General features: G+C 33.8%; 2 protein-coding genes across 2 annotated transcripts; one reads left to right on the forward strand and one right to left on the reverse strand.

Annotated features, from left to right (window-relative positions):
- Positions 1-5,823: 5,823 nt before the first annotated feature.
- On the reverse strand, positions 5,824-6,489 carry LOC118343971. Its single transcript, XM_035683486.1, has one exon. The coding sequence runs from the start codon at positions 6,487-6,489 to the stop codon at positions 5,824-5,826; it is 666 nt and encodes a 221-aa protein (XP_035539379.1).
- Positions 6,490-20,548: 14,059 nt separating this feature from the next.
- On the forward strand, positions 20,549-25,069 carry LOC118343742 (cytochrome P450 87A3-like). Its single transcript, XM_035683212.1, has 9 exons — positions 20,549-20,818; positions 21,233-21,557; positions 21,649-21,798; positions 21,954-22,202; positions 22,472-22,561; positions 23,575-23,653; positions 24,206-24,312; positions 24,465-24,592; positions 24,759-25,069. The coding sequence occupies exons 1-9, from the start codon at positions 20,613-20,615 to the stop codon at positions 24,859-24,861; spliced, it is 1,437 nt and encodes a 478-aa protein (XP_035539105.1). The 5' UTR covers positions 20,549-20,612; the 3' UTR covers positions 24,862-25,069.
- Positions 25,070-25,699: the final 630 nt, after the last annotated feature.

Here is a 25,699-nt window from a genome sequence, read left to right on the forward strand (position 1 = left end):
GTTGCTCACCAATTGGGCAAGGCTGCAATTATTGAAGTTCTAGAAATCATTGACCTAGACTTTGTTGATAATTTTTTTTAGAAGAGAACAATACCCCAAGTTTATTGATAGCCTTCACTTGTGGCGGAGGAAAACTGTAGTTACAATGGACACTTAGGAGTTACAAATAATTATAAAGTACCAAAACCCAAGTATCTATAAAACCTAAAATATTTAACCAATAGACAAATATACAAAGATTACAGATAAATCAACAATAAATCAAACCTGAAAAAATAAGAAAAATAGCCTACAAGCAAACGTCAACTCACACCAATGAGAAAAATAACAAAGAAAAACATATACAATTAAACAAATACCTCACTACGAAATTCGCAAATAAGGAATTCCAATTCTGTCCATGTGTAGAAAACTCCTCAACTTACTGGGCAAAATATCTGTCTTCAATCCAGTCAATGTTTACACCTTTTGTTCCCTGCTTAGTTAAAAAATAAGCCACAACATTTCATTCACGAAAGACATGACTCACTCTATATTTTCTCCTTTGTACTGGTTGAATGCCAACATTTATCTGCTTGATGAAGGATGCTGGTTTTTCTTAAAAAAATTATAGAAAATCAAGAAAGGTGTCAAAGAAGAAATTAAAAACGTAGTCAAGGTCCTCCAGTTTTTTTTTTTTTTTTGGTACTCATCCAAGTCCATATCTAAATAAAGACCATTTCCATTTGGGAAGACAATATTGTTGGCATTGCGAAAGAGATTGCGATGAGTTGAAGTTAGGGTGTAACCAGTTCGGTCCGGTATAGTTTTGGACAAAATTTAAAATCAAACCGGTATATACCGATTTTACATTTTTCAAAGTTGTTTATGCACCGGTTACCCTCCTAAACCGGTACCTCCAGTTTTACCGATTTCCAGTCCGGTCCGGTCCAATTAGACAATGCAATCCATATACACAAACTGTCAAACACACACACACACATACACAAACTATCAAACACTAACACACACACACACACACAGAGACATTTACACAAACACACACAAACAAATTCAAAAGAGTTAATCCATATACACAAACTGTCAAACACACACACACACACACACTGACATATACATATACACAAACACATAAATTCAAAAAAGTTAAATCCATATACACAAAATGTCAAACACACACACACACAAAGACATATACATATGCACAAACACACACAGACACACAAAGACACACACAAACACTAGCCATTGGCAACTTGCGGACTCAAGTTCATGCATATTGAAAGGGGGGAAATAATATTAATAATGGTAGATTATTAGCACAGAAGCTTCCCAGCCTAAATACATTGCATCAACAATGACAATTAACTTAAAGCATTAGGATTAAGCACTTCAAAAAACTAATCTACAAAAACAGCCAACCCAATGGTTTCCCATATATAGGCTACAAATACTTCGATCAAAACATCAAGGACCGTACACTACTCGAAATAAAGAAGATTAAAAATATTATAAATGGCACAAACCGAACACTAACTTGAGAGAGGGGCGACGCAACGTTGAGAACTTGAGAGAGGGGCCGATGACGAGATGTGCGACAGAGACTCATAGAGTGAGGCAAAGAGACAGAGACAAGACTCGAAAGGGTAGAGACTGAGAGGCAGAGTCAGAGAGAGGCGGAGAGTGAGGAAGAAAGGGGTGCCGACGGAGGACTGGAGGATGCGATGGAGGCTGTTACGTGCAGCCCAGTTCCACTTAATAGAGGCTTTGGAGGGGCTGGGCTGATGGTTTCTAGAGGGGGGGGGGGCGCTGCGCTAGGGTTTATGAGGGAGAGGGTGGGAAACTGAAATGTATTATTAAGTATGAAAGTAAAGTGATTTCTAAGGGAGAGGGTTTAGGGGGAACGGAATCTGAAGGGTTTGGGGGAAACGACACCGTTTCTTATAGTGATTTAATACCATATAATACTAGATATATATATATATATATAGTTATATATATTTTGTAATAGTGATTTAACCTATTAAAAAAATTGTTATAGACTTATAGTGATTTATATAGTGATTTACTGATTTATATGTAATACTATAGTATATTAGTATAGTATTAGTTATAATTATTTAATAGAACTATATTAGTATAACTATAACTATAGTCTATATTAGACTATTAATATTAGTAATTTAGTATATATGTATTAGTATTAGTTATATATTAGTGAAGCTATATAATATATTAGACTATATAATAGTATTAGTTATATATTAGTGTAGCTATTAATATTTTAGACTATATAATAGTGTTTGTTATATATTAGTGTAGCTATATAATATATCTTTCTTTTTTTTTGGATAAAGAAACTGATCTCATTAATCAACTTCAAATGCATACAAGCAGACTAGTATTACAAAGGAAAAAAACAGGATCATTGACTCATTTCCTTAGAAACCACTTGAAGAATACAAGAGGGGCATATCTCAATATCATACATGTCTTCAGTACACTCGAAAGCCGCTTGAGCAAGCCTGTGAGCTGCCATGTTAGCCTCCCGGTAAACATGTGAGATTGACCAAACAGCATCTGAGGTTAGAACCTCTTTGGCATCTTATATGAGACAACCACCTAAGCTCCAATTAGGACTGTCTTGGTTCATTTGGTCCACTACCTGCTTTAAGTCCCCCTCCAAATAGAAGTGCCTTATTCCAATTTCCTTACAAAAAACACAAGCCAAAAGTAGCTCATATGCTTCAGCATCAAAAACACTGCCCCTCAAGGGTCTGTTAGCACGAAGGGCACCTATCACAAGACCTTGATGATCTCTGATAATTACCCCAATGCCAATCCTTCCTATCCTCGATTGCACAGCTGCATCCCAATTCACTTTTAGACTTCCTACTGCAGGCTTAGTCCATCTGTGAACCCTTGCCATATTCTCTGAGTTAGCACCAACATCCTTTTGCAGAGCCTCATTATGAAGAGGCAATTCTGTCCTGACCTGTGCAATGATTTCCTGAGAGTGTTTAAAGGCTTTTCCATGTAAGAAATCATTTCTTCTCGCCCATATTACCCTCATTGTAACAGCTACCTCATTTAACTCCTCTGAATCAAGCTTGCCAATCAATTCTGCCCAGATATTTAAAAAAAAATCACTATGAGAAGAAATTTTTTGCACTTTCATTGGACCTTGACACCAAACATCTTGAGCACCACTACATCCCCATAAGGCATGCCCAGAAGTCTCATGTTCTCTCTTGCATATTAAACAAATGTTATCCTTTACCACCTTTCTTCTTTTCAGGTTAGCCATAATGGGCAAGACTTCACTGCATGCCCTACAAACAAACATTCTGGTGGCAGGAGGTACCTTGAGCTTCCAAATGGACCTCCACACATGGCAGTCCATTGTTCTGCCTGAAGACTCTCCTGCTCTCTTTCCAATTCTTTGCCAAGATAGTATCCACTTTTAACTGTGTAGCTGCCATTAGGAGTAAATTGCCAAGTAAGTTTGTCTTCTCTTCCTCCTAAGCTGATGGGTATTGCTTTTATGCCCTCTATTTCCTGATGAGTAAATAGGTCAGATATGAGAGACTCCTGCCATATCTTCAGTTGAGGATCAATGATGTCACTGACTTTGTCACACTAGCAGTCAGCATCTCGAGGAGTCAAAATTTTTTGTGCAAGTAAAGAGGGTATCCATCTGTCTTGCCAGATGTTAATCTTCTGTCCATTTCCAACCCTCCAAATGAGGCCTTTTTTTACCAGAGTTAATCCAGCATGTATTCCTCTCCATGCAAAAGAAGGCCTAATTCCCAGCTTTGCATCAAGCAAATTTCTTTGGTTGAAGTACTTTTGCTTTAGAATTTGTGCCACTAGGGATGTAGGATTTTGGAGGATCCTCCATCCCTGTTTGGAAAGTAAGGCAATGTTAAAACATCTTAGATCTCGAAATCTAAGCCCTCCCATATCCTTCTTGCCACTGAGTTGCTCCCAATTGGCCCATTGAATTTTTGAAGAGTCTTCATTGAATCCCCACCAAAACCTCCTTAGAATCTAGTTCAATTTCCTTGTTATAGATGCTGGTAAAAGGAACATCCCCATTGCATAGGTGGGAATGGCTTGAAGCACAACTTTGAGCAATATTTCCTTTCGCTGCAGAGAGAAATTTGGTCCTCCAATTAGTAACCCGAGACCAAGTTCTATCAATTAAAGAGTGGAAAGAGGCTATCTTCTTCCTACCCACCAATGTAGGTAAACCCAAGTATTTCTCAAAATTGGATGTGGATTGGACACCTACTAGATGCATGATCTGCTGTTGGGTCATTAGTGCAGTGTTCTTGCTAAAATAAATTGCAGACTTGTCCTTGTTTAAAAACCTATCCTGATCCTTTCTCATATAGCTCAAGGATATTAAGGACACACTTAATTTCCTCATACTTGGCTTGGCAGAACAAAAGGCTATCATCAGCAAAGAAGAGGTGGTTTACTTTAACTGGACCTCTGCCAATAGCCACAGGAGTTAAACTGCCACATACCTCAGCATGTTTGAGGAGAGAAGAGAGGGCTTCAGCACATAGAATAAATAAGTAGGGTGACAAGGGGTCTCCTTGTCTTTGGACTCTCGAAGGTACAAACTTTTTCTGAGGTTCTCCATTAACAAGTATTAAATAAGAAACAGAAGTGAGGCAAGCTTTTGTGATATGGATCTAATGTCCAGGAAAGTCCATTTTGATCATGATGGCTTCAATAAATTTCCACTCTACCCTGTGATAGGCTTTACTCATGTCCAATTTTAAAGCCATGAATCCTTTCTTCCCTTTCATTCTAGAGTTCATAGAGTGGAGGACCTCATAGGCTACCAAGGTGTTATCAGATATGAGCCTTCCAGGCACAAAGGCACTCTAATTGGGGGTAATGATTTGAGGCAGTATGTGTTTCAGTCTATTAGCCATAGTTTTTGACACAACCTTGTATAAAACATTACATAGACTTATAGGTCTGTAATCCACTACTCTTTTGGGGCTTTGAACTTTGGGTATAAGAATAATAAACGTGTCATTAACCTCACTGAGAGATCCACCATGATTGAGGAAATCAAGAGCAAAGTTACAAACTTGATCCCCCACTACCTCCCAGCTTTTCTGATAGAATTGGGTAGGAAAACCATCAGGGCCTGGCGACCCCAAGGGATTCATTTTAAAAACAGCTGCAGTGATTTCTTTCCTAGTGAAAAGGCTTTAAAAGCCAAGCTTTCATATCCATGTCTAATTTGGTGTCCATTGCTTGCAGACATTGGTCAATAGATAAAGGTTGGGATGTAGTGAATATAGAGGAGAAAAAACATGAGAATACCTCACCAATTTCTGACTGGTCAGTGACAATAGTGGGTGCAACCATGCTGCCATTATTGGAACTTTCCTTCGTACCCCTTTCAAGCCCTATACCCCTTATAGGGTCATGGGGGCTATATGTCCCCAACATTAGGTTAGCTGCAAAATCCTCCCCCACATGGAGACCCTGGATCTCCTGAGGGCCACCAGGTTCTAAGCACCTAGCATCCTCCTGTCCAAATATAGCCTTTTTCTGGTCAGAGGATTGACTTACACCCTGGCTTCTAGCCATATTCCCGATGCATGAATCCTTAGTAGCTCCTTCTCCTGCTTTTTCTTCTATAGGTGACAGATTGGTGCCTGCTTGAGACCCTCCTTCCTTCTTTTCCGCTGACACCTTCTCCATTTTCTCTACCACCTCTTTTGAATGGACTTCTGATGTACGGTGCACCAACATATCTTGGACCATAGTACCCTTTCCCCCTTTCTGACCCGTCTATTGGTTGTTTCCTCCCTTTGATCCACCGTATCTACGGCTATCGAAGATGTTTGTATTCCTGGGCTGTCCTCGAAGCCATGGACCATACTGAGATGGGGGTAATGTATCTCCTTGCTGAGCATTAAGAGCTGTTGAGCAGCCTTTGCCTTTGTGATTAAGAATTCCACACTGAAAACAAAAATTTTGCAGCCTCTCGTATTTGAATGAGATCCAGTGTTGTTTGTCATCCAGCCTTAACCATTTCCCTCGTAGTAAAGGTTTGTTGAGGTCCACTGCCACCCTAACTCTAAGGCATCTTCCCCATGCAGGTCCATCTGCTTCTGCTTCTAATCTAATGACCGAGCCTATAGCCTTTGCAAACTGCTCACCGAAACCTTCTGTCATGACTGATAGTGGAAAATTGTGTAGTTGTATCCAAAATGGCTCAAAACAGAACTTCAACCCATCTATGGATTCCTTCTCATCCACCTCCATCATGGTGAGGAGGTGTCTGTCAAAAAACCATGGACGTCCACTCAGCACCTTTTCTTTGTCTTCTATTTTCTGAAACTCGATCAAGAAGCATTGATCACCAAGTTCCTTAAAGGTCACCCACCCATCCAACCTCCATATTTGAGACATTGTGATTCTGAATCCTTCACTGTTCACTCCCTTCTCTGTCATAGCCTTCCCAACAATACAATACTTTCCTTTTTTTTTTTTTGTCGCCCTTGAAACTCTTCTGCTGGACGTGGAAGCATGCAATTTCTTCTTTAGAAATGTGTAATCTTTCCCAGCGTGATGCCAGGTCCTCCGCCTCCATCGCGTCTATCTACTCAATGATACTATCAACAATCAAAACCAATGTTTTTAATTTCCCCGTACCGAAGTGAGCTTAGAACCGTTTTAGGCCCTAAATTTAGAAATTTTTTTTTTTTTTTTTTTCGTTTTTTCAAACTACAAGTTTATTTTTTGACCCCCAATTTAGACTAGACTATTTATAATTTATATGTATGTATGTATTTATATATAATTTATTCATATATAAACTATTATTTTAAAATATAATTGTTATATATATTTATATATAATTTATTCATATATCGACTATCCCGAAACGGTACACGAAACGGTACCGGTACCGAAATATTTCGTTCCAGTGTCTTGACCGGTACGCCATCCGGTACGGTATTCAAAACATTGATCAAAACCAACTCACCGAAGTGAGACTTAAACCTTTGTTGAAACAACAAAGGCACTAGAACCTCACGCTTTCTCCCAAAGAAAGGGATGGCACTCGAAGGACCGACAATTTATTGTGTATTAGCTATATAATATATTAGACTATATAATGGTATTAATATTATACTATTAGTATAGTTATATATTAGTATTAGTTATAAACTTATAGTGATTTAGTATAATTATATTAGTAAAAGTATAACTATAGTCTATATTAGACTTTTATTATTAGAATAACTATATATTAGTATTAGTTATAGCTATATATTATAGTATAGTGTTAGTATTAGACTATTAGTATAGCTATTAGCTATATATTAGTATTAGTTATAGTGATTTAGTATAGCTATATTGTTATAATTATAACTATAGTCTATATTAGACTATTAGTATTAGAATAACTATATATTAGTATTAGTTATAGTGATTTAGTATAACTATATTAGTATAAGTTATAACTATAGTTTATATTAGACTATTATTATTAGAATAACTATATCATTATTTTATATGTGATTATTTAGTATAGTGATTTATATACTAATAGTAATAATAATATAGTATTAGACTTAAAGTATATTACTAATAGTAATATAGTATTAGACTATTAGTATTAGGTCATAAAATGTAATAATATTGAGAATTTATTAGGCCATCAAAATTTAGTAATAATATATGAGTGATTTTATTTTTTTTTTTGGTTCCTATTTCTTATGACAAAATATTATTAATAATTTAATATATATATATTTTAAGTTTAAAGTATATTATCAATTAAGTTTTCATCTTTAAGATTAAACTTTTATTTTATAAATTATAATAATATTATCTTATATATAATTATATTAGTAACATATGATCAAACAAATTACAAATGTTCATATTTATGATTAACATTTTATGTATAATTTATTAAATTATAATATGAAATTATTTCATATATTATATATAAAAATTTCATATATAATAGTATATTATATATAAAACTTATATATATATTTTTTCCAACCGGTCTGGTCCCGGGAACTATGGAACTGAGACCAGGCTAGATTCGGCCGGTTTTTTGGTTACAAGAACCGATCCTGGACCGGTCTGGTCCGGACCGATTTTCCAGTTTCTAGGTTTAAATTTCTAGAAGTGAAGAAAGAAATTTATTTTTGGCCCAAAATTTTCTCTATCTTTTTCTGAAATGGGAGAGAATGCTTTTTAGGGTAAAACTTGATACACATGAATTAATGTTGTAATCGTGACAGAGATTGAGTATTAAATGATTATATTTATAAAATATTCTTGATATTTATAAAATCTGCATCCACAAATATAAATGTTAGAAAAATGTAAAAAAAAAATTTTAGAAAAATATTGTTACAAATTAAAATAATTCTATTTGAATATATTTACATCACATACCATTAACGTTATATAATTTGATTTGAAAGATAAATTTTAATTATAATTAATATTTATGGACCAAATATGCTTATATTTAATTAGGATTAAACCCAATGATTATTTTATAAGCCCGAAAATGCTTATTAGGAGAGATGCGCTCACTTTATAATTTAAGATTGGCTTACCTTTTTTAGAACCCCAAAACAAGGACCTAAGTGAAAACCCTCGGATCCAAGCCCAAGCCGATGATATGTTTTATAAATGTAATATAAAATTTTTATCTCATCTCATTTCATTATTATAATTTTTTTAAATTTTTACAAAATATAATAAAAATTTTAATTTTTTTAAAATTTAAAATAATAATAATATTAAAAAATAATATTTTAAATTTTTATTAAAAACCAAAAATTGACATCTCACTATCCGGGACTCGTCTTTCACTAGGGTTTTCCACTTGTCCAGCAGTGTCGTTAACAAAAAAAATAAGGCATAGTTTAGTGATAAAGAAAAAGGAAAATTTGCTTTGAATAATAATATTTATATTATTACAAACATAATTTTTAATTGTATGGCTAACCAACAAAAAAAAAGGAATTTAAATAAACGAGAAGGAAATTAGTTAAATATTGCTATTTTCTTCAAACAAGAGCAAATTCTGGGGATAAAATGATGGTTATAACAACATATAATAACATTATTAATAAACAAATAGAATTCGTTTTAACATGAGAATGAATAATTAAACATACAAGAAAGTAGATGACAAATAAAAGAACGGTGGAAGTGAAAGAAACTAACAAGAAGCGCAATAAGAAAGTGATTCACCAATAGAAAGAACGGATCTGATAGAAAGAACACATTCAAAGAAGGCTATTTATTTTTCTTAAATATCACTATATAAAAACTATAAGAAGAAATTATAAGAGATTAGTAGTGGTGGGTGGCGGCGACTTTACATGAGAAATTCCAACCGCCAGCCGATCAGTTCTCAATCGGTTTCGACCAGTTCTTGAATTTGGCAGCCGGTTCTTGTCGTGACGGCCGGTCCGTTTAGTACACCCTTAGTGTGTAGGGATAATGAATAGAAAATCTCGAATTAAAATGATACCGATTTCAATAAGTTGCCTGACACAAAAAATTTCATAATTGTTTTTTTGTCAGAAGATGTCACTTTTTCTCAGAGCGTCGGTCAAATCTTTTGCAGTGTGTGATGAAATGAGGCTAATGAGCTACTGAAGCCTTGATATACGGGGAAAGAAATTTTAAAAAAATAAATTAATAGTAAATAGGTAGTGCAACCTTTTAAGATTATTAAAGGAATTGTAAATAATAAATAGTAAATATCAGTACCTTTTAATAGCATTCACAATGGATTTTGTAAAATATAAATTTCTATAAAATATAAAAAAGGTTGGCCAAAAGTCCATTCCATTGGATCATCTATTATATTTCTATTTTACATTCGGCTACAGTAAATCCTCTATATATAGAGGTTACTGTTCATTCTTTTAAACAATTTTGTATTATTTCTCTCTCATTTCATCCTCTTTCCTTTTTATCTTATTTTCATTTTAACCCTTTTATCACTTTTGCACGTCTCACTCTCTTATCTCTCATCTAGTCTCTAGTCTCTAACACTTTGTTTACAGTCTCTTTGACTTTTATGAATACAGAAGTTTTGATATTGTTAATAATAAATGTAGGTATTTTTTTTTTTATCATTTTGCTCTTTTTTTAGGTAATTTAAAATATTACATTATACATAAAGAAATATTACAAATATCAAAATATATGATGTATAGAGCAATATTTGAAATAAATACAAAATATTAAAAAATATAATATTTAAATGATATAAATAAAAGAATTTATAAGCTGATGTAAGACCTATTGTAAAAATCAATATGTAAAATAGAAAAAGTGAGTTTTGTTGATATATTTTAAAGGATGGGATAAAGAAGCCATTGAAATGCTATTTCATCCAAATTTCACCCAACCCTAAAACTTTCTCTCTCTACTCTCTCTCTCTCTTTCCTTTTTCTCCTTCGACGCCGACCTCACCATTTTCTCCAACATCTCTCTCTCTCTCTCTCTCTCTCTCTCTCTCTCTCTCTCTCTTTAAAATCATTTCGAGCCTTTCCATTGCGTCACTCAGTTCTCCACAAAGACTAATTGAAAGCCTGCAGAAAATCAAAGAAAACAGCCTCAAATTTCAACATAGATGACGAAAACGGCAGCCATTGTGTCTGGGTCTAAGGATGTCTTAGATCTACACATATTACCAATGGTTTTTCAATTTGGTTTGTTTTGGTGTACATCGGTATGTTAGTGTAAATGGGTATGATATATCTAGTGACTTTATACAAATTTGAAGGGATTTTGTTTGGATCTGCATTGTTTCTTTGAGATCTAAACATATCTCTGTCTGGAGTTCTCAAAACCATTTTTTTCTGATTTCCTTTCATCTCTTTATCTCTCTGTGTCGGTTTCTTTGTTATAAAATTTCTTTGTGAATCTTTAGAAATTTGAAGAGATTTGTTTGGTACAAATCCGAGTGGTATTTTTTGTAATAGTGTGAGAAAAATCGGACTGATATATTTTTGTAATGGTTTTTTTGTACAAATCCGACTAGGTATGATTTATTACTGACAGAGGATGTTCACCCACCACGCACAGAAATCTAAGGAATTTCTTATTTTGTTGTTTAGATCTACACATATTACCGATAGCTTTTTAATTTGGTTTGTTCTCGTGTACATCGGTATAATTTCTTTACTCAACTTGTAGAAATCTCAACATCTCAAGATTGTGTTTGGGTTTGGTTTGTGTTTGAATTTTTATTACTCATACCCAGCCTTTGTTGGCTGCCGCCAGATCGTGTATATGGATATGATTTTGTTTTTGTGAATATTTAGAAATTTCAACATTTTGTGTTTAGCTTTCATTTTGTACAAATTCGTGATTTTGTGATTGGCAATGGCGGTTGTGATTTTGTGATGATTTACGGTGAAGTTGTGCTGTGCTTAGGTTGCTATGAGGAAGATAATTGTTGTGAGATTGTACAGAGGGACATAAGGGGAAGATGGAAGTGTCATTCATGTTCATCCAGGCTCTTTTAAGTATAAGGATAGATATATATATATATCTCTCTGTAAGATTACAAAGTCATGTGCGTATGGCGTTGCCTTCTTCACGGTTTCTTCCTCATTGCACACATCTGAGAACCACCTTCCATGCAAACAGCCTCTCCTCCATCGTCAAAAAATGCAGACTACTCCCTGGAACCATCATGTAGAGTGCACACAAGCATCTGGACCCACAAGCCTCCACATCTTGGCCAGCCATTACAGGAAGCAACCACCCAACATCGAAACCACCTTGAAACTCCATCCACGTTCAGCAATTGAAACCCAGCAGCCACAATAGCTAACCATCGCGGAACACGCCCCACCAAACCACAACAAGCCCCTGTTTTAGAACCAACAAAACAGAGCAACCTCCATCCAGTAGCTCCACCACAAACCACTACCTTTAGCCAAAAGCAAGAAGGCTATCAGCCCCTAGGGTTGGGCTCTGACTCCGACGGAATTGAAGTTGGGCTCTGATTCCATTTCCAATAAGGAGCTGACTTCAACTCCGAATGGAGCATAACTTCTATCGAAGTTGGGCTTGCCCAAAGGCCCAATGGGCTGCTTCTCGGGTTTGGCCGAAAAGATCAACACATCGAAGTCCATAAAAATTAACAACTCCAACAAACCCAATCCATAGTCCCCACCACCACGACGGTTCACTTCCAGGCACCAAGTAACTATTCCAACTCCAAGTATCTTGTATTATTTTGGAAATTAAACAATTTTAGACATTATACTACTTAAGTAAAGGATAATACTAAGAATGAAGTTAACATAAAAGTTAATGATATCATTCTTGATTCATCTACCGGACGCCCTCCCATAATGCGTCTGTCTCAATTCTCCTCAATTATCGTCGGGTTAAAGAATTAAAATAATAAAAATATCTAATTAGTCAATTAAGAATGATGGTTAAAATCCTAAAGTTACCTAACTCAAGTTTATAGCTCTCGACATCATCAACACTATCTAGTCCAATAGACATTTACCTTAGCCAATTCTATGTGCAAATAAGGGTCTCCACAGTTCTCGGAGCCAATGAACACACGACCAAAGGGGCTAAACGCCGACTCTAAGGCAACTGTAGTAACGAAAATGGGCAATACATCCCGAGCTACTCGGGAAAGGACTAGAAACTTGGTGGAATGAATCTTCGACCAAGTTAAACTATGCAATGTACCACTAGGTTCCTCGACATTCTCTACAAAATATCGTTCAACCTCAGATTTACATTGCATAATATTCCTCGATGCTCGAATTTGATAATACTTTTGCATCAAAACTATTGAACTTCTTGAATGTGTGTCATCTACAAAAGAAGTTGAGTATGTCGGTCTTGAGGAGCTCCCACCTGCGCTTGAAGACTGACCACCACTGTTGTTGTAATGGCTATACAAGCCATCAATATCATGCTTCAATACTCTAATGAACTGCTCAACCTTGTCATCACTGAAGACATCCCTAATCCAAAGCTCTACAATAACTAAGTTATATCGGGGGGTCAAGAATCGCAGTCACAAATAATAATTTGTTTATTTTCTAAATAGCCCCTAATATTTATCATACTTTGATTTCATTCGCATAGTCATACCATTCAACAACCTAACATTGCTATCACAACTCTCTCGCAAGTGGTTATAAAGCTTTGAAAGCTCCTCAAAGTACGTGTTTACAGTATAGTATATACTACCAAATATGCGAACAATGATATCATAAAATAATTTCAATAAGTGAATAAAAGTACCTCACATTTTCCCAATCAACGGTGTCTGGCGGTTGGAGCCCCCTTCTCCGTAATGTATTCTCCGAAAAAAAAAATATCTCAAACCTCCATCTTCAACCTCCATCCTTACGAAGGCTCTGTGATACTTTTGTGTTACCTCCAACATCGTATATATCGAGTTCCATCAAGTGGGAATGTCGAAGGTCAACATACTACCACATGGAAGCCTTTCAAGGGGAAGCCTTCATGTACTTGAAAATATTGCGGACCTTAAGTATTAACTCATCAACTTCCTTTAGATTGTCATTGACAATAAGATTGATACTATAAGCCCAATCAATTGCACTGACATTAACACTCGTATTGTCAACTATGATGGTCAGAGATTTTTTAATTCCTCAATCGGTCATACAATATATTATTACGAAAATAATTTTTAATTGTATTGCTAACCACCTAAAAAAAGGAATTTAAATAGACGAGAAGAAATTAGTTAAACATTGCTATTTTCTTCAAATAAGAGGATATTCTAGGGATAAAATGATGGTTATAACAACATATAATAACATTATTAATAAACAAATAGAATTTGTTTTAACATGAGAATGAATAATTAAACATACAAGAAAGTGTGCTTGTGTGTGTGTATATGTGTATATAGAGAGAGTTGAGTGCGATTTTCTCAGCTCTATTGTTTTGGATCATGATTCGGTTTCAACTAGGGCTTCACCTATGGTGGCATCCCTTGGCCCTCTGGTGTCATCGGCACTGGTAGGGTTTCCATCCGATGGTGGGAAGAGTGGTGCTGGGGGGGGGGGATCAATGCTAAGGATGAGGGGCATGTGCTGAGGACCTACGTTCAAGCTTTGTCGTAGATTAATGATCCTTCGGGTTTCAAGATTCCTATGAGATATCCAGTGGAGGTGGACGGCAAGTTGGGTTTTTTGTTTACAAAGGCGGAGATGTCAAAAGCGGCGAAGGAGTTTCGGTTTGCGTTGGTTTTGAAATTTTTACGTACGAGACCATCTATTGATGCGGTTCGGTTGGCTATTGTGAAGATGTGGGGGCTGTTAGAGATACCTACTGTAAGTTTCATGGATGATTATCACATCCTGGTGCAGATGACAAGTAAGAGAGATTTGGTGCATGGGTGGGCGCGAGAAGGGCGTTTGATCGAGGGGTGCAGTTTCCGGATATTTTGTTGGACAAAGGATTTCCCCTTGGCCGAGGAACCTTCATTGGCAACACAATGGATCTTCTTGCCGGGATTGCCGTTGCATCTGTATCGTTGGGATTGTCTTCAAATTCAGGCTACCAGGTTTGGCAAATATCTGGGCACGGACAATGCCACTTTGAACAAGACTTGGGCGATGGGTGCTAGGATTTGTATGGAGATAGATCTAGCGGTTGAGTTGGTTCAAGGTTGTCCGATTATGGTAGCAAACAAGAAGCGGTGGTAGCCTGTTTGGTTCGAAAAATTGGGATTCTGTTGTTTTAAGTGTAGGCATCAAGTGCATACTGATGTGGTGTGTAGAATGGGGCGGACTGGTGTTCGCCGTGGTCCAGAACAAAGGGAGAGGGGAAAGCAGGCTGTGCTCAAGGATGTTGGGCAAGAAAAACCTACTCCAAAGTCTGTAAAGGACACTCAGGCTGTTGAGGAGATGCCAAATGTGGAGGCCTTGACTTCGGGTACAATACTGGTTGGGGAAAGGCAGATGGAGGGTGAGAAAGCAGGGATTCACAAGTTGGGAAATCAAGCGAGGGTTCCTCCGAAGCAATCTAAACAAAACATAAAATAATACAACTTTTTTAAATTAAAAAAAAATGATATTTAGATTTTTTTTAAATTTATAATATTTCTATTTAGATTTCTTTCTTTTCAAAATTTAATAAAATATTTTAATGTAAAGAATTCTATTATTATAAACTATTTTATTACTATTTATAAATATTATAAAAATAATTTACACGTCCAACAAGCTCTAGAAGATTTGACACAATATTTCTACTATCAACCGACTTTAAAAAAAAAAAAATGCAGTATCTAATAGGAGTTCATTTCAGTTTATTATGATAGGCTTGAATAGTAAGATGAAAAGTTTTTATTTTAAATGAAAATTTAACATATTATTATTATTTAAAAATTTTTAAAAAAAATATTATTTATTATACCTGCCCGCCGAAAAGTCCTATAAGAGGAGCAAAGAAGTCTCCAGAACTCGAGATGCATGATGGCCACATGTTATCTGAATCCTTACAGTGTTGACCGGAGTTCCGTCTTTTCACGTCGACTAGTACGAGATACTTGTCTTGAAAATTTAATTATCGTTTGATTCTGAAAAAGAAAATTCAATTATTGTGGACAGTAGTCAAACCCACGTGACTCATGACTAAAATAAATGCAATTCAAACTAGAATTCAAATAGAATTGGTAGATGTAAAATTATTTATATCTTTTACCATACTTTATATAATTATATTTTAAATAAAAAATATTTTACAATAATATGTTGTAACATAATATTATAAGATAAGTGTATTTTTCTAAAATAATATTATTTTTATAAAGTGTTTTATAAAATTATCCTCCATTTAACACATTATTATGAGATGTGTAATATATTACATCTTCACAATTCACACCATATATTACATATAATTTTTAATTTTTAATTTTTTTTCTCTCACTAAATGTATAATATATAAATGATGAGTAGAAAAATTTAATTAATTTATGAAGAATAAAATTAAAAAGAAAAATTCTTAAAAAAATTAAAAACTAAAAAAAATGTAATGTATGATATATGAGAATGATATTGAGTAGCAAAGCTCTTCTTTCTTAGGGTGGATTGTCATGGAGTTAACTTCATTTGGTTCTTCAGGTTCCCAAACTCTCTTAGATTGGGACATTGTTTGGATGATTATGCTGAGTTTGGTAAATATAAGACTATTTTATTGTTACTATTTATTATTATTAACAAATTATTTATTATTTTTTTATTACTATTTATTATTATTTTTTATTACTGTTTATAGATCACATCACATCAACATCTAAACATAATCATATCTTAGTTTGGTTGGTGGGTCAACTATTTTGGAACTAGCTTGCTCTAGTCGTGTACTATATATAACTCAGACTTCCAATGGAATTAGGGTGGGGTTGGAATATTGTGGCTCAAAACCCCCGAAAGAGGTTTTATTGGTCGCCTCTGCTGACTTATACAGATATCTTATAGCAACTGCTCGAGCATGCATTTATAGCTGGAAGAGTTTGCACCAATTAATTTTGAGATAACTTTGTGCTGTCGCTTTGCAACACATTACAAGAAATAGGACCTTTTTCAACTCTACAATTCGTCGCAAATAATTCTATAAATCACTATAAATATATTTTTATAGTGATTTATACTGCACCGAATTTTCGTTATAATTGTTGAGACATTTAAAAGTTTAGCCAACGAAATTAAAAAATCGTCATGAAAGATATTTATTTACAGTGATTTTTTTCGCTGCTAATATTATAAAAAGAAATTCTGCATATTTAGTTTTTTCGCGTCTTACTATATTTGTTACAAATAGTGATTCAGTACTTAATTCACCATCAATATGCCAATATACGTACAAAATGCACCATTTCTTTTTTAGTACCTAATTTCCTACTTCAACTCATTCACAATATTACCAAATAGTACTTTAATCCAATACTTATAACCATAATAACATATAACATAAATTCAAGTTTTCATCCAATACATCAATACATCAGACCTTTTAAGGTTACTATACACTAGCATATGGTGCATTAATAGAAGGCAATTAAGTATTACAAATGGGAGCAGCTAATGTCTCTTACATGCTTTAAAGTACAGAAACATCCACAATACAATTTTACTAGTTAAAACAAATATGAAAACAAATGGTGGGTGGAGCTCATCCGCAACTTCCAATATCGATCGTTGATTTGCGATGACCTGGTGATTGAGTGGCAAAGATCGATCCAGGTGTCTGGAACAGGGTTATCAAGTATATATACACTGCCTTCTACATGAGCTACACAAAAGAAATATCCAAGTTGAAAATATGCAATTAATATGAAAACAAATGGTGTACATGAACAAATAATGGTGCAATTAATAGGAAATATGCAGTGGAGTACATACACTGCCTTCTACATTACACAATTTTTTTTGGCATAAGTTGCACATGAAAAAATAACAGAAATTATCTGTATCCATATTATTTAAAACTTTTTTTTTACATTCTAAACCAAAAGAGAAAAAGAAATCATGTACATAAACCACGATGAATTCTAGCCAATTAGCTACCTAATAGTAATATATATTGTTAATCTAATTAAAAAATGTATTAAAATGGAAGTATATATAGGTATTCAAGATGATGATGATCTGTATTAGATCATGTGGTACATTATATTTGCATACCACAAGCATGCTAAGGAAGATGATTCCAAATGTGCATACAGTTGTTCATGAAGGATTATTGTTATTTTTTTTTAGCATCTTCCTCAATCAAGGGCGGCAGAGGTTTGATTAGCTAAACTAAGTCATGAGAAATCTTAATCTCCAATTAGTAGCTAGCTGTTCTTCATCATCATCATCAACAATTACCATCTAATCAAATTCAATGTAAAAAACCGTTCCTCCATTCATTCAAGTTAGCTAGCCCAAAACTACTATACAATACATATTCAGACAAGTTCCATTCACCTTTTCATATTCTATATTACATAATTCAAATTCAAGACCTTCCATTGAACAAACATAAATGTATAACTACAAACTAACTTTAATCATCAAATTCATTAGTCAAATATCAAAGCTGATATGTGCCTGGGTTCAGAACAATTAGGAAATATGACAAAATAAGATGCATTTCTAAAAGGTTTAAAAAGTAGCATACATGAGATCATTCTACTGATTACTCTCATCAATATCCTAAAAGTAAACAAACGATAAGGTTAGAGAAAGAAAAGTAAAATGCAAGTTAAAAAACTACATCGAAACATAGTTCCTTTTGACTTTCTTCTAATAGAGAGAGTGCAAGTGCACGATCCATATATTCATTCTGGCTCTCTGCCCACATATCCTACATATTCCCCACAGAAACATTATACAAGGAGGACCATATCAAATAAAAGAAATTGTAAAACAGAATATAAATTGAGTATATCGTCTACTAGGAAATGGCTAGCCAAATCTGTTAACGACGAAGCTGAGAGGGGTGGTCGTGGTGGTTGCTTGGCATGGAGTGGTGGCTCGGGAGGAGCACGGTGGCGCTGGGGAGAGCTGGTGACCGTGGGTTGTGAACAGAGCAAGAGAGAGAGGAAGGGCCTCGGGCTGCTGGGCTGGGCGTGGAGGAGAAGGGGGCTCCAAAAAAACAAACTGATAAATTAAAAAAAAAAAATTGTCTAGATATAAAAATAATATGCAAAAAAAATAAGAATTGTAGTAAATTTATTATAGTACAAGTACTTTATTTATAAGAATCATGTTATCATATATGTTAGTGATAATATGATGGTTACATATACTAAAACTATTAGTTTATTTATATTGTAGTATGCATATATTATTTTATATTAATTAACACATGTTAGTATAGTATTGAATTTGACTATACTACTATACTCTATATAAGTTACACTATACACTTTTTATACGAGTGTATCTGATCAAATGTGTAGAAATATATTTATAAAAAGGAATATATATTATAATTTATTATGCCATAAAATATATTTATCATTGATATAATATATATTTATATATATAAACACACATATCAAAAGTAGGTTTATATTAATAACTTAATATTGATGTTCATGTTTAAGATTAAAACTTTATGTTATAAAATTAAAAATTATATATTATATCAAATGCTATATTAATTTATGTTAATAGATTATTATACTCGAGTAATAAGATTATAAAATTTCATGTTATATTAATCATCAATTTAGCATATAATATATCAATAATATAATATAATATAAAAAAATCATATAATTTTTTTTTATATATAATAAATAAATATATATATATGAACCAGTCCAGTCTAGTGTTAAAAAAAAAACAAAACCGAAACCAAACCGACTTAGAACCTTTTTTGCAAAATTGGATCTAGTACCGGATCGAAAAGCGAATCCAGTACCAGATTCAAAATCGAATCCAATAAACTGGTTTGGTTCAGTCTATTGGTTTACGTTTTTTTCAACCCTAGATTAAGTACAAGATGGCGGCTGGACTAGATGATATAGTAAAAGAGAAATACTTTAGTCATAAATTAATTATACAAAAGTAATATCATAAATTGACATGACTTAATATGGTTCTTCATATCGTAAAATTATTTTTATCATAAAATAGATTTAACGAATCACATGAATTCACATAAGTTTGTGAGATTACTTTTATCTAATCCTTTTATTCATATAACATTTCTCTAAACACCAAACAATTTAATATGTAGTGGATTGCATGATGAATATTAGATTTTTTTTTTTTTACATGCATTTAGTTACAAAGGTAACTAGTTTTTTTTTTTTTTTTTTATATATAACTTTAGTTATTTTTTACATAATTTTTACTTAAAATTTAATTTTTCATTTTGATATATTTTTATTATTATGGACAGTGTTTAATGTAATTATTATTATATTTTCAACATTACTTTCTTTCTTGAAATTTTTTTAATAAAATATAGGTTTTTTGTTTTAAAAAAATACAAATCAGTAAGGACCACATCCTAATTGCCTCAAGGACCCCACGTAGGCTAACACTGGGGTACCCACTTTCAATGGTCAGGCATGGTGGGCTGAGCTACTAATGTGGCTCCGAGTGAGGAGATAGAATTTTTTTTTTTTTTTTTCCTTTCTAGCAAGAAAAATTATATAGACCTCATAATTTTTTTCCTTTGTCCTTAGACATTACGTCCTCTATTTTGTTTTTTAGATTATGACAATAAACATTGATTAAAAAAAAAAAAAGAAGCAAAAAGACAATAAACAAATTAAACAGGAAGTCAAGAAGAGTAGTCTAAAATCCATAACTCAAGAGAAGAGCCGCCATGAAAATATTTTGGATGACAGACTTGTGAAAGGCCTGCTTATAAAGTGTCCACGTAATCTACTGTCGTTCACGGCTGTACCCATGTCCACGTAATTGCGTTTGTATGTAGTTAAGCCTGGCTAGCTACACCATTCTTGCCTATATAAAGAAGCTCATCCCCCAGCTTTGGAACTCAAGTACCGCCATTGATTCAGTACTACTCGGCAATATTTAAAGATATTGATCATGATCATGTGGTTCTTTATTCCATGCCTTACTGCTTTACTTGCAGTTGGGATTAGTCATTGGGTTTACATGTGGCTTAACCCCAAGTGCAATGGCAAGCTTCCTCCTGGTTCAATGGGCTTTCCCATTATCGGTGAAACCTTGGAGTTCTTCGCTCCTCATCCATTTCACAGCATCCCTCCCTTCATTAGAAACAGAATGGAGAAGTACGTAACATCATATATATATATATATATATATATATATATTGCATGCATGAGTCTTCAGCTTATTAGCCAGTATAGAGGATGTATATGCATTCTTTCTTTTAAGAATATAATACAAATAATTAATTTTATTCTAAACGCTTTATGCGTTAAAAAGAATAAGATTAATAATTTGCATCTATCATAGAATTTTATATTAGCAATGCGTGCAGTAGACTCCACACTTAGTACTATAGTATTATTCATATTAGAATTGCCATCTTAATTTTCCTTTCCTGATCCCATTTTAATATTTTCCAATTTCCATGTTTAATGCATGACATGGATATATGTTGCAATACTATTATTCTTAATTATTGCCCATGATTTCATTAACTTGCAAATTTATCTGGTTTTGTTTTTTCATTAATTCAGGTATGGGGCAGTATTTAGAACAAGCTTAGTTGGGAAAAAGGTGGTAGTTTCCACGGATCCTGAAGTCAATACTTACATTTTTCAACAAGAAGATAGATCTGTCTTATTATGGTACACAGAGAGTTTCATGAAAGTTCTTGGAAAAAAAAGTCTTCTCACTCATCACGGGGTAATTCACAAATACCTCAAGAACTTGATTCTACACCATGTTGGCCCCGAAAACCTCAAGGCAAATGTAATGAGTGAACTGGATGCAGTGATTTGCAGTCATCTGCATGCTTGGGCTAGACATGGAACTGTGGACTTGAAAGAAGTAACCTCAAATGTAATAGTAATATTGTCGGAATTATGCGATCTATAATTTTTGTTAATTTTCTCAAATATTGATCATATATCTAATTTCTATTGTTTTGTAGATGTTATTTGACTATGCTGCTAAGCAGTTGATGAGTTATGATGAGTCGAAGACACCCTTGAAATTGGCAGAGAATTTCAAAGCTTTTATCTATGGTCTCCTCTCTTTTCCTCTTGACATCCCTGGCACTGCATATCATGCTTGTCTCCAGGTACTAATTATTATTTGAATATTGCTCATAATATTAATGGAAATAATTAATAATTATAAGAAAAATGAGCATGCATCTTGTTTATTTCCTTTTATTATGTCTTGAATAATATTTAATATATAAATTAATTAGTTTCATTTTGTGTTTGATTTTAGGGACGTAAAAATGCTACAAAGATAATTACGGATATCTACAACGATAGGAAAGCATCAAAGATTCGTCGTGGTGATTTCTTAGATCATTTGCTTGAGGAAGTAGAGAGTGAAAAGTCTTTTTTGAATGAATCATCTGCCATTGACTTGGTCTTGGTGCTTCTGTTTGCTTATCATGAAACTACTTCGACGACCTCAACATTAGTACCAAAGTTTATCTCTGATCATCCAGACGTGCTGGCTGAACTAACGGTTTGTAATAATTAAGATTGTTTAAAGTTAAATAGAATAGAATATATAAAAATAAAATTATAAATTGATGTAATTTTATATAATCTATTAGATATATTTTATAATATTAAAATTAATTTTATAATATGATATACTGTATCAAGTCACGTCAATTTATAAATTTATTTTTATTAATCTCCTTTAAATTAAAATATTCTATATATATATATATATAAAAGGATTGATATATTAATTAATTGAAGGAATGATGATCATATTTCATGTGGCAGAAAGAGCACGAGGAAATTCTGAAAAATCGTGATGATGAGACATCTGAAATTACGTGGCAAGAATACAAGTCAATGACTTTTACACATATGGTACGTACGTGTAGTGCTTATGATTAAACCTTTTTTTTTTTTTTGTGCAAGTAAATATTTATAGATAAATTAACAGATACAAGACATAAGTTTAGTGGGATAAAAGTCTCTTATAGTCTTCACAAAGCCAACACACATTACAACAAAAAAGTAAAAATACAAATTGGATGATTGGAGCCAAAAAATTGACTTCTACCCAATTTCTACTAGGGGAGACCGCTTGACGACGATTTTTATATAGTCTGATGAACAGACTATTAAACTACAGCTAGAAGCCACAATATAAGAATGTGTGCTACAACGTGTTGGTCTGGACTGGCTGGAAGGAACTGTCACATCCACTTTCGCTCGATTTTCGGTTGGAGAAAGCGAGAACATAGTGTAGCAACTAAAAACTGAAATGAATCGCCGGTGAGGGACCACCACTGGCTGTGGTGGTGCGTGGTAATACACACGCCACACCTGGAAAGGGTTGAAAAGACTGAACAGGAAGATCTGACACTATTGATCCTGACAATGCCGCGCGTGGTGGTAGGAAGCTTCCGCAGGCATGGCGGAGCATGAAACTTGGGCATGGCATAGACCGCACGTGAGGTTTATGCGCCACTCAAATGGGCAGATTTCTTCTGCCGTCTTGTAGATCAACGCCAGGAGAGGCTGATGGCGGGGAGTGTGTCGGACTTTGCTCATCGGAAAGCAGTAGATTGACTAGTTTCGATGCAACCAGTGGAAACTAACATAAAAATTAGGGAAAGAAAAACCTAAACAGGGATGAAGGTTGGTGAGGGAGGGAGGTGGGTGAAGCCCCCCCTCCGCCCCCCCCCCAGCAAAAGGATCAAACTCCTGGAGGAGGCGATTTTGTTTTCGAAAGCGGGAGAGAAAATGAGAGACTAAACAAAAACTCGTGCTTATGATTAAACTAATTTGTAATTAAACCTTGATTTATCCACTGGATTTTATGGAATTCTCTTGTTTATAATAAACTTAGAGATTCCTTAATTTTTGATTTGCAGGTTATCAATGAAACCGTAAGGTTGGCAAACATTGTCCCGGCGATTTTCAGAAAAGTCGTAAAAGATGTGGAAGTGAAGGGTAAGTAGAAAAACAAAACTGCTATTTGTATTTGAGAAAAACTTATAAAAAACTTATTTCTCCATGTGTCAGTAATTGATATGCTGAAAATTATGAAATTTAAAATTCAAAATTTGAATTTGAAAACAAAACTAACAAAATGAGTCTGGTAAATTAAAAGTGCAAGTAAAAATTGTAAGTATATATAGTGCTACTTGTAGAAAAATAATGGCTTTCGTCTTAAATTTAATCATCTCAATGCATTCGTTAGTTTGCACATTATTTTTAAGTGATTAATTAATGTGATCATGATCATCATTTATATAAATGGATAAGTTATAAATCACTTATAATTTGCCAAATCAACATAGATAGCTTGAATAATATGTATACTCCAAGAAAAACCGGCATTTGTGACGGATTATTTGCGATAAAAACATACTCATTTGATAGAAAATAATCATTTTCACTAAAAATAATTGGTCACAAATAAACAGTTTTCTTGTAAATATAGCTTGAATAGCTTGAATAATGTTGTGAAGATCAGAACACTTTTCTGTTTTTGTTTTGCAGGATATACAATTCCTGAAGGCTGGCTAGTCATGGTTGTTCCATCTGCTCTACATCTAAACCCAGATGTGTACACCGATCCTCACACATTTAACCCATGGCGATGGGAGGTATGTATAATATTAATATATATTTATATTTATGTAATTTGCATTTAATTTATATTATTACTGCAAAAATGTTAATTTAATTAATCATTTTATACTATTGGATATTTTTCTAATTTGATTTTCTCTTCAAAATGGAATATTGGGAAAAAAAGGGAAAAGAATTGCATGCAGGGTCTAAAACGTTCATGGCGTTCGGTGGTGGTGTGAGACTCTGCGTGGGAGCCGACTTTGCAAAGCTCCAAATGGCCATATTTATTCATTACTTGGTCACAAAATACAGGTATATTATATATTAATATAACCAATACTCAAATGGTAATTATTTAAAATATGGCATACAATAAGTATGACTTATTTATTGATAAAAAACAATATTTCTTACTCTTTTATTTTTCCATTTGTTTGTAACTAATTAATCTATATATATATATATATATATAATTTAGGTGGAAAATAAATGGAGGAGATGAGAAGATGATTCGAAGGCCAGGCTTGGTGTTCCCGAATGGTCTACCAATTGAGATCTCCGAAAAGGACATGAAGTGCTGATGAAGAAGAGATCATTAGATCCAATGCGGAACGAAATAAATGCACCTCATGATGGTCTTATATATTAATGGTGCCTATTATTATATATTGCTGCTTTGAGATATCTTAATTAGGTGAGGGATGCAAAAATTAATCATGTATTAGTGATATTGATGATTATTAGTGCGTGTTTAATTTTCCAATCAATAACATGATGATTTTAGGTATTCATGAGCTTATATATGCTAGAACGTCACGAAGAGTACACTTTTCTTGAGTGCACCAAAACAGCCAGATATTGTTGAAGAAATTTGAGCGATACAGTAATCTGAAAAAATAAATATAATTTTGAAGCGTGTAGAACACTATATATCAATAAGGTGATAACTGCCCCAACTCAAAAGAGTTTGCTACCAAACTCATTCACTTCCAGGATACAATAAAGTTACCAACTACAGATAGTAATTCTGAAGTTTTTTCTTCAGAATTTTTTTATAAAATTGTGTAAGTTACTAAAAATATGGGAGAATTGAATCTTAAAATTCGTGAGTCTCATCCTCTATTTATAGAAAATGAAATGACACCTTATAAAAGATCACAACTCTTAACTTGTAACTTTTCAACTGACATATACTGATTTAAAGGTCATGATGTTTCACTTAAAGACCAAGAGTCATGCATGCCCAAGTGGTTAGGTGCGAGTCCCCCAATGGCACATTTCTTGTGAATTAATTTTAAAGCATTACACTCATTCAATGTGCCTCTTCAAATGAGCCATGTGCCCTTTAGACCTCTAAGCCTATCTCGTGCTTTGATAAAATTAAATTATCACAGTGTAGCCATGGAGTTTCGAACAAAT

This window comes from Juglans regia, chromosome 12, assembly GCF_001411555.2.
Source record: "Juglans regia cultivar Chandler chromosome 12, Walnut 2.0, whole genome shotgun sequence".
In the NCBI taxonomy this organism is placed as follows: Eukaryota; Viridiplantae; Streptophyta; class Magnoliopsida; order Fagales; family Juglandaceae; genus Juglans; species Juglans regia.

What these genes read in the sequence shown, in the direction of transcription:
- LOC118343971 (XM_035683486.1), bottom strand. Translation starts at nt 6,489, where the DNA reads ATGACAGAGAAGGGAGTGAACAGTGAAGGATTCAGAATCACAATGTCT.
- LOC118343742 (XM_035683212.1), top strand. Translation starts at nt 20,613, where the DNA reads ATGATCATGTGGTTCTTTATTCCATGCCTTACTGCTTTACTTGCAGTT. An exon ending in ACGTGCTGGCTGAACTAACG is followed by an intron (nt 22,203 to 22,471) that starts GTTTGTAATAAT and finishes TTCATGTGGCAG; the next exon opens with AAAGAGCACGAGGAAATTCT. An exon ending in TTAACCCATGGCGATGGGAG is followed by an intron (nt 24,313 to 24,464) that starts GTATGTATAATA and finishes TGGGAAAAAAAG; the next exon opens with GGAAAAGAATTGCATGCAGG.